General features: G+C 40.0%; 1 protein-coding gene across 2 annotated transcripts; it reads right to left on the reverse strand.

Moving 5' to 3' along the window:
* Window positions 1–5,123: 5,123 nt before the first annotated feature.
* Window positions 5,124–9,910, reverse strand: slitrk5b (SLIT and NTRK-like family, member 5b). 2 transcript variants are annotated; one of them, XM_059343297.1, is made up of 2 exons: window positions 9,677–9,910; window positions 5,124–9,228 (listed from the first exon to the last, which is right to left on the reverse strand). In XM_059343297.1, exon 2 carries the CDS (start codon window positions 9,168–9,170, stop codon window positions 6,564–6,566), a length of 2,607 nt encoding a protein of 868 aa, XP_059199280.1. In that variant the 5' UTR covers window positions 9,171–9,228; window positions 9,677–9,910; the 3' UTR covers window positions 5,124–6,563. The 2 variants fall into 2 exon arrangements, with proteins under 2 accessions (XP_059199280.1, XP_059199279.1); XM_059343296.1 differs by having other exon boundaries at window positions 9,668–9,909.
* Window positions 9,911–10,435: the final 525 nt, after the last annotated feature.

Genomic DNA, 10,435 nt, shown 5'->3' on the forward strand with positions numbered 1-10,435 from the left:
GTATATTTTCTTACACTACTTACACTTACACTACCAAATTTCCCCTCAAGGACATTAAAGTTTCACCTTACCTTACCTTACCTTACCTTACCTTACCTTACTTAGAGGTTATGTGTAAGGTTTTCTGTTAGTATTTCCATACAACCACAGCGTGTATAACCATGTTTTGAATGCAGGCCCATTAGAGGAAATATAGGACTCAAGTAATGTTATATAAAGTCATGTAGACCATTTAGTACAGTATGTGATGCAGAGGCGGGACCGAGTCATTGTTTTATGACTCAGGTCCAGGTCATGTAGCTAGACTCTACACCACTCATGTAATGTTTCTTTCTTAGCAAGTATGGCCATTAAAGAAACACTTAATAGGAAACATTAAAGGATATAATCACCACAGCAAGTCTTTCTGACTACAGAAAGGTATGTTCAGATTAACTGCTACTTGTCAGAATAAACTGAACATTTGAGCATTTGCAGGCAAGTGATTAGCCACCTTCTTCCAGCTGTCAGTTTGGGTTTATGTGATGGTTAGGAAAGAGAAGAAGGAAATGTGCAACAGTGCAGCAATAGCTGCATTTAAATTCAGACTGCTGTATTAGTCTACATCACATCATAGCCGTTGATTAAAAAAGCTTGACAGCCAAGTCCGACTTATATTTGCGAGGGAAATTATAACATTTATCAGATTTAGAAATGAAAATGTTTTAACTTTCTCTACAGTTTGATTCAAACGGTCACATACCTCGCCCTGTAGAGAAGCATGTCCTTTTTGACTGCCTCTGATCTTGAGTGTACCATTATTGTTGTGGCAGGGCTGCTTTCACATTGTGAGATTTGTGTCTCTCCCCCTCACAACTGAATGAGGAAACACAAACAGGACCCTTTCAGGTCACATCTTTTTCAAATCAGGAGGAGACACTGCTATAGCGGATCACCCCTGGTGCGCCGCATTTATAAATAAACCCACCGTGAGACAAGAAGCAGATTTAGTGTTTCTATGTAAAAGCAATTTTTACAACATAGTCACAAATATGGTCGATGTTGTCCATCGAGGCTCTTTGTTGGCACTATAAATTACAGGCTAAAGCGTGCCAGTCTGTTGTAGCAGTTATAGTGACACTTCAGGCCAGTATACAGAGAAGGACATGCCCTTGATGTGCTGAAGAGCCACGAGGAAAAAGGGGCTGATAAAAAGAGGGTGGATATCAGGCATGGACAGAGGTTAATGCGAGCTGAGCGACTCTGCAGGGCAGCGTACAAGCTACACAGTATACTTAGTGACTGAAGGAGGGACAGCATGATATTCATTGTGGTTCATTTTGAATTGTTGAATATTATTAATTGTCTGGCAGGAAATATAAGAGAATGCAATTATGCATACAGCAAACATTGCATTACTGAACACTCAAGAGCTACAAAAGCCTCTTATAAACATCAATTCACTGCATTCACAACACAATATCTTATTTCGCTTTTTTGCCAAAGCTTTTCTTTTTCGTGATGGGAAATATCATTCTGATGTTTAGTGTAGAGTCCCATAAATGGGAGGATGAAGAGGGATTTTGTCACTTTTCTCAGGTTGGCAGTCATAAGCCTGGATAAGCCCTCATAAATATTAGTGTGTCTCACACATACTGTTTCCAGTTGTTGCAAATATACTGGCAAAGTTTAGCACGTCCCGAATCCAAATCCCCCTATCTGGGTTTTCTAAATACCACTCTTCCCCAGCAGCATTAAAACATTCTGTTCAAATCAATCTAAAAACAAAAGGTCTTACCCTGACATATAGCACATACACGATGTAACGCTCAGTTATTACTGAGGGCCTTGGCTTTGCTGGTGAGCTGCATGAGGGATTTTGAAACAAAAACATTGAAAGACCAAAAGAGAGGATAAAGGTATTGCCACATTGGTTGGCTGAAGTCCTTGAGGCAAGCATGAATACACTCTGAGTCAATAATTTATGCACCCAGACACACACAGTCAAACACGCACACATACAAAGTGAGAAACAGAGAAACAGAGCATTGCTGCACAGGAAAAAAAGAAGAAAAAAGAAGACTGAAAAAGCTTCAGGGACAGAAACACAGACTGAGACTAACAACTGGAAGACATACATATGTTGCCAGATGTGAGATTCTTCTCTTCATTGTGAACGAAACAGAGACGCATCAAGAAGGTTTGAGTCAGTGATGTTTCTACTGTGTTCGCTGGTCTGATGTAAGCAGATAGTAAAGGTTTTTCCTTTTGGTGAATGCTTACAGTCATATGCTGTCTTCACACTGCCTGACACATCTCTTCAAGCTTACATAATGTAGATATGCCCTAATTTCCCGCTCCCCAGCAGAATTGGTTTCTTCAAGCAGCTAAGCAACATAACACCATCAGCCTGACAAACAGATTGAGTCAAAGGTGATCCGCTCTGGTTTGTTGTCTTATTAAAAAGGGACATTTTTTTTGCGACACAGATCCTGTGTTTGTCATTCACTCCTAAATGCAGAGCAGGGCAATGCATTCCAAGCAAGTCAGCTTTAGTCTTTTACACACAAAGCGTACAATTTAGAGTCTGTATTATAATACAGTAATCACATAAATGTCAAAGAGCCAAGTTACAAATTAGCTCGCGCTCTGTGTCAGCGTTCATGCTCAAGAATTGTTTTTCTGTGTCAGGTAATTGGATGTTTCCATGGATACCGCCATGTCTGCTAAGAATATAGTTTTGTGTCTGCCACATGTGCATGCAGATGTGTTAATGTTGCACAGTTACAGTAAGGTCACATAATCCTTATTGCAGCTTTATGCACATTTGTACAGTGGAGACAATACCTTTTGTTGCTATGACATGCTCCAGAACAAACATTTTGGATTCAAAAGTGAACAAGAAACTCATATTTGGGTAACGCACATTTTGTAATACTGCCTGAGGCCTGTTCTGCTGCTGCTATTTGTGCAGCTGTTTGAAAGCTTTAGGCATCAGATAATCATTTCATTTATACATGAGAGACTTGATCATTTAGCTTCATAGTCAGAAAGTATTTTGTGGTACTGAGGCACCATACAGTACTAACAATGCCATCTCAATGTTGATTATGCAACGCAGCCCCTTTCGTTATTTCCCATTTGCCTAATTGAAACCATGACAATGGCTTGATCTGAACATTTGAATTTGATATTGTAATTTTAGTAATGTTCTGAAAAATGCCAATGGGGGGTTTTGTGCAAGATTTTCAAAGCTGTCCTCCCTCTGCACTGTGACATTTACTTTACACACAATGGTTTACAGGGTGAAGGCAACACAGAAACAAGGGTATACCAAATGAATGCATATCTTTTATTCATCAGCTAACAACTAAAGAAACAGCACATTGTAGATATATTTACCCCACATATTCTTAGTTGCACTGTGTTGTTGCAATGAGAGACCAGGTTTTTGCTTTTCAGAGCCGATGCAAGTTTGCATGGAAATGCTGATGAAGTGTTCTATTTACAAATCAGAGGTTGACATAGAAAACCACTGTTTCATATGAAAACCAAACGAATCGAACAAAAGCAAACCTAAGAGTTGGAATAAGATTAAGACACTAACTGGATCTCTTTTTCTTTGCAAATTAAACATTTGCACATATACACAGGACAGTCACATTTCAATCGAACATATTTTTGGATTATCAGTATTTGTAGTCTCACATGTGACAAATATCGGCATTTGGTCATTGATTACAAAAAGCTGAAAGAGGAAAACATATTACAAATGTCTGTTATATACAGTAAAAACTGTGTTCAATCACACAGTTTCCTTTGCAAGATTCTTACAAATTAAAAGAAACATCTTGACAAATAAAATGTTAAAATTTCCTCCACATACACTGGCAAACTACATGATTTGCTTTTTTTGTGATGTGCTATTTTCTCATCTGTTGCATCGTTTGGTTGCACACAATTTACCACACATTGAAAAATATATATTTTGAGAACTGAAACATACATGTCACCCACTGCTCACAATAAAAACATTTTGTGTGTATCTGTCTGTGCAGGTTTACAGTGTTTTCACCACTAACTTGACAGCAATATATTGATTTTAAAAAATCCTACATGTAACAAAGTACAAACCTGTGCAGGTTTACATCATGCTGCACTGTGTCAGTTTCATTTCATTTCTTTGCATGGATTTCCAAAGAGCAGACACAGTTCAAGTGACAAAATAATCACAAAATGACTCTTAACATGTGGAAGGCAACAAACCAAGACTGTATACTTGATAAACAGCATGACTAATGCTGCAGTGTAATACATGGTGACATGCAGATAGAGTCCAGATACACCATGTCCTCTAATTAGCTGAGTTAAGATGACAGGTCCAGTGCATAATACTGCATATGAGGTGAATTTACTGTGTATTAAAGTCTCAAGGAAAGTCGCATTTCTGAGATTACACTATTGACCCATAAACTGCATAACAACTGGATGATGTGCTTAGATTCCTGTAGAGCATAGAACATTTTTATGCATAAAGACGACTTTTCATTTGTTGTGCTTTTCAGTCTAACAGCTAAAGCTTGCACATTTGTTACACTCCCCATCAATTCCCCTTAAAAAGAAAGAAACAGAGACTGCCAATTGCAGCCAAATTGCCAGATTTCATGCAATCCCGCAGTAAACAGATGAAAACAAACAATGGCAAATGATGAGATGTGTGTTCCGTAGTGATGCAACACACAAAAATCCACTCCCTAAAAACACATGTAATTAAAAATATATGAAGTTTTAGAAAAATGAATTATCCAAAATGTGGTACAAAAGTACCTCTGAATATTCATAAGTGTTAAGTCTCAAATTAACATTTATTGTATTATTAAATAGCATGTTTATGAGTGTTGCTGGGTGACTGAGAGGATGAGCTGTTGGCATTTTGTACAGATTGTCTAAGTATATTCTACATCTATGCATAGTGCAAGATTTTTTAACATGTGGTACTTGTATGTATACAGTTATCAAACCTACTTCTATGGCTATATGCACGAGTTACCATAGTGTGCATTTCAGAAAGTGACATCATTGTTAACCTGGAGAAGTCAATAGTGCATTTGTTTGTAAAAGAAAAAAGAGAAAGAAAAGAAACATTTCTTTGTATAAAAATATGCAATCATTCAAAATATGTTTTATATGGGCCCAAGGCCAACAGAATTGACAGATTTTCAGCAGAATTCCAAACAGAAGTATATGGAGATACCTTGGACTCTTATTGTATTGCAAATCTATTCAAATGTATTGCAACTGGAAGACAATTCCTGCATATCCATTTAGACATATAATAAAGAAAAACAGTTGTATGGGTACAATAAAGCACAGGAATGTGCTTTGATGTACTCCTCTGAGTGTCAAACTTTGCATATATTATTAGCTGATTTTTTTTTTTTTTTTGTGAAGTGCTTTGGTTCCAGTACAAATAAATAAAGACACTCATTACAATTCTTGATTCTCAACAAGTGTTTTTTTGAACTGATTGTTTGCCAGAAAATACAAATTTGTTACATAGGATATAGACCTTAAGAGCTAATTTTCTTTCAGTTACAATACATCTGAATACGGCTGGGATTATAATCGTTTTAGGTACAACATTTCTGAGTACAATACATTAATATTTAACTCAATACAAGTGCAACATGTGTGCATAATCCACAAGTGCTGTTGGTTTGGAGGTTGGGGACGCTCTGAGGGAACACCACAGACTTTCACAGATTATCCTACAGTATATGCAGCAGGTCTGCTCAGTATATTTTTAGTACACATTAATTATCCTCTCCCAAATCTGCAAACAAGAGAGCAAGAGAGATTTACTGGCATCATAATCTGTGATTTGATATATTAGATTGGAATTTGTTTTATGATCTCATGCATTGAATATTACCATCCCAGAGCTGTGCATAGTGGAGGGAAAACCGCCTCCCTAACGTGTCTGACTCTCCATTTTTTAACCAGAACAGGTCACGTTTTCCTTACAGATGTGTGACTACTGTCAACACCTACATGCAAATTCCCTACAAATACATTTACCTGCGGAATAAATTTGATTTAATCTCATGTGTGAGTTAGGACTCAAATACATTTGACAGGAGTGGGAGCCATATATATAACTGAAACAAAAACCTGCTTTATTTTTGGGATAAGAACATGTCATCTGCACGCTTCATTAGCACTCATGAAATGCAGCTAATTTGAGAGTAAAAGCTTGTTATTGTCAATGAGACAGCTCCAGGATGTATTTTATGTAGGGATGAGTCATAAAAGCCCCCGAATTTCTGGTTTGTTTGTTCATATTTACAAATTTAACCAAACTGTTACACCACGGGGGTAAAGGGATAAGTGATACTTTTAAACGAGTAGAGTTCCCCTTTATTACTCAATCCTGTGACACGTAATCCCCAGAAATGCATACTGCAGCTCACAATGAATTGTATAATAATGTGATAAAATAGTCCCGCCTATTTCTTAAACATGGTCTGGTTCCTGATTGAAATGGATACATTGCATCAATGCATCCACTCCGGGGTCAAGTCTCTTTAAAACTGTGTAAATGTTGTTCTTTTTTCAAGAACCTCAAGGTAGTCTGGATCAATATGAAGCTTTGCTTTCAGTTCCCAGTACTCGCTCCTGTTGGGCTCCACATACACAGTACTTGGTGCTGCACAATACAGAATTGTTCCTTGTATTCTATCTGGGTGCATGTATTGATGCCTCGCATCATAGTCTGAGGTATACTGACTGGATGAATGCGCAGCAGCATGCCTGCATGGCAACGTATTGCTGTAGCGTGTGTGCTTGTCAGGCTCAAGTACATCTCTGTAGTAACACTGATCGTCTTGGTGAGGGGTGGAGGGCTTGTTAAGTGGCTCTGGAGTGGTGGCGCTGTATTCGGAGCTTATTACATTACTGGCTGCCTCTTCATCCGAGTTACCCAGAAAAGCGCCGCTCAACTCATCAAAGTCTCTAAATCCATCCACTGATTTGCTGTCCGTCGGGGTTTGGGCTGTAGTTCTGCACGTGGACTCCGTGGGAGGTGGGATGTACTCGTATACATGTCCAGCAGATGTTCTGACTTTGGGAATGGATGCCTTTTTGTAAAGGCCATATTCCATGTTGAGAGAGCTTATGCATGCATTCATGGAGTTATTGTGCTCGTTTTGGCTCTTCTGACGTTTCTTTTTCATTACCACGAACAATCCTGCAGCTACAAACACAGACACAATGAACATGAGGAGAAGGGCAAGAATCATCACAGATAAAGGAATGGCGTTGTATTGTGCGTCAGAGTCCAAGGATGTTTCTATGGTGATAGTGCTGCCAGGGAACGATTCTTCAGAGGGTGGGATCATGGAGGCAAGTACATCCGAATTATTAGGGCAGAAATTAGATGTCTTAATGTATCTCATATCCTCCCCAGCCAGCTTCTTAGGCGAGCCACAGATGACATTGTTTACAACTGTACCTGTGCTAAGCTGCTCAAGCCACATCTTCAACTCCAGTATGCTGCAAGAGCAATCCCACGGGTTCTCAAACAAATCAACTTGCACCAGCGCTGTAAGCTGATCTAGCACGCCGCTGGCTGGCAGATAACGCAAGTGGTTGTTGCGAAGGTTTAGTCTGGCTAACGTTAGGCCGTTAAATGTTCCTACTGGTAAAGTTTTCAAGAGGTTATTGTTCAGAAAAAGAAGCTGCAGTTTGGGAACATGCTGAAATGTGTCAGAAGCAACCTCTTTAATGACATTATACTCTAAATATAAGAACTGTAGGGTGTCCAGTCCGTAAAACATTTCGGCTTTAAGATGGTCAATCAAATTCCCATTAAGGTACAGTCTTCTTAGATGTGTCAAATCGCCAAAAGCTCGGTCATGTATGCGAGATACTCGATTGTTACCAAGATGAAGCAAATCTAATCCGGTCGCCTCAATAAAATCTGATCGACGCACCACAGGGATAAAGTTCCCTGTTAGATACATCTTTTTGGGGTTGTAAGGTTTGGGATTTAAGTCAGAGATATGCTCAATCTTTCGCTCCTGGCAGTTCACATTCAGGCCAAGGTCTGAAATTTGAAGATTGCAGGTGCAGGCAGTTGGGCAATCTAAAGGCACGGGGGATTTAGTTTGATATGAAATAATTTGCCCATAATTTTGGGGTTTATTTGATGGGACACGAGCAGTGGGCCTTGATTTTAATTTGCCTGACTGGTGAGGTCCCTTAGTGGGTCTAGATGAGGACCTTGCTATCCCAGATGAGGTGAGGGAGGCTGTGACTAAAGCTGGCGTGGTCCTATAGTATGCATCGGTGCTCAAATGTGGCAGGGGTGGCATCTCATATTCAGCAATGGCCCTCCTCGGGCACAACTCCTGTTTTGAAACCTCATCAAGATCTCTCCCGTGAAGCCGGAAAGGGAACTCGCAAACAACATCGCCGACTAAAGCTGTGTAAGATATGCTCTCAAGCCAGGTTTTAAGAGCAATGAGCTCGCACGAACAGTTCCAAGGGTTCTCCTCCAGCTGTAGCTCCACGACGCTGTTCATGTGCTCCAGCAGACCTGAGTAGGGAAGCACTTTGAGCTGATTCCCCCTTAAGTCCAAATGAGTCAATGGAACATACTGGAAAATGTTCACAGGCAGAGCAGATATTAAGTTGTCATTTAGAATCAGGACCTCCAGATGTCGAAGTCTGCTGAAGGCATTAGGCGCCACATGAGTGATATAATTGTAATCAATTTGTAGATATTCCAGGCTTTCAAGGCCAAAGAAAAACTCTTCCTTCAAGGCATCAATTTTGTTGTTGTTGAGATGCAATCGCTTTAATCCCTGAAGTCCATTAAAAGCTCCTGCTTCAACCTCTGATATGTCATTATTTCCCAGATGTAATATTGTAAGTCCTTTGTATTCAGCAAAATCATTGGCAGATAGCTTTCTCAAAAGATTCCCTGTAAGCAGCAGATGATACTGAGGGAAGTACACTGGGCTTATGTCTGAGAGACTTACAACTCCTCTGTTTTCACAGCTCACTGTGAGAATCCCCTCTCTCTCCTCACAGGCACACAGTCTTTGACATATTTCTCCATAAGTGCCAAACATCTCAACAGTGCACACAGATGTTGCACTTAGCAAAACATATGAAATCCAAAAATGCATTTTCCTGCAAAAACGATGGCCCGAGCTCACAGTCCTGCTAAGGTATCCTCAATGTCATCTAGAAATAAAACACATACACACATGGTGATGTCAAAAACAGACTGCAATGAAAGCAACTTCCAACACAACAAGCTGTAGCCTGCATGAGTCAAAGGTTCATTTGCTGTTACCCAAGGGTAACTTCTATCTGTGTGGCTGCTGATTTTAAAATGGCTCAAACAAAGCAGGATAGAAAGCAACTCCTTCAAGCTATGTAAATAACAAAAAGCAAGGTCAAAGCGAGACATAAGCACAAAACAATGGTCTAAATCCGCTGTGAGGGGGAAGCCACGTCGCACATTTGCTTGTTAAGACATCAAAAAATGCAATTAAATATTGAATTTGAAAGATATGTAAATTACACAAAGGTTAGCTGAGATTCTGCATCACAGTGCACGCCTTGTCAGACATAAGACAGGCAGCATAATTCCTGTCTAAGTCCTGGTAGAAATACATACCTCACGCACATTGATCAAGATGTAGGCTCGTTTGGGTATTTCAACGCATCTTTTTATTTTTAATCCGTCAAAACGAAGGAGGGATCTATTCAGCGCGGGTACGTTCGTCGTCTCTAATGCACCGGAGAGGATGAAAGAAACGCTGATCAACCATAACTGCCAAATGCTTTTCTTTTACCACGCTGTGCCGGAGGAGACACAGCTATGCCTGGTAACAAAGTTGCTTATTCGCTCTCTCTCTCTCCCACTCTGTCTCTCTCGCTCTCTCTCTCTCTCTCTCTCTCTATCTCCCCCTCTCTCTCTCCGTGGACGCTCACGCACGCCAGCGCGCACGCACGCTCACTCGGTGGTCGGGAGGATGTCAAGTCATTTCATGCACAAAGAATCAGCTCACTGGAGCATCGAGATACATCCCCCCCCAAAAGATGTTGACCTACCTACAGAAAAGATGTCCCAAAAGAAAAAAAAAGAAGAAAAATCAATAATTCACCGGGCTAACAGGCGCGCAGGAGTTCAAACGGTCTGTTAAACCGCTTATCATGTTATTCATCCTGAAAACAAAACACAGCTTTTCATAATCTGTCAGAAGTGTAATGTTCGGCAGCTGGGGGGAAAGTGAGAAATATAGATTTTTTAAAATACTGAGAAAATATTGGTGACAGTGAATCTTTGTTTACAGGAATTGATTACATGTTTCCAGCTGGCAGAGCAGTTTGTTTACACCCCAGCTGCTATTTTGGTACATTTCACCTGAGAAAAGCTCTTGAT

Source organism: Centropristis striata, chromosome 10 (assembly GCF_030273125.1).
Source record: "Centropristis striata isolate RG_2023a ecotype Rhode Island chromosome 10, C.striata_1.0, whole genome shotgun sequence".
NCBI lineage: Eukaryota > Metazoa > Chordata > Actinopteri > Perciformes > Serranidae > Centropristis > Centropristis striata.

Bases quoted from the DNA above. Each gene is read 5' to 3' on its own strand.
- slitrk5b (XM_059343297.1), bottom strand. From the start codon at position 9,170: ATGCATTTTTGGATTTCATATGTTTTGCTAAGTGCAACATCTGTGTGC.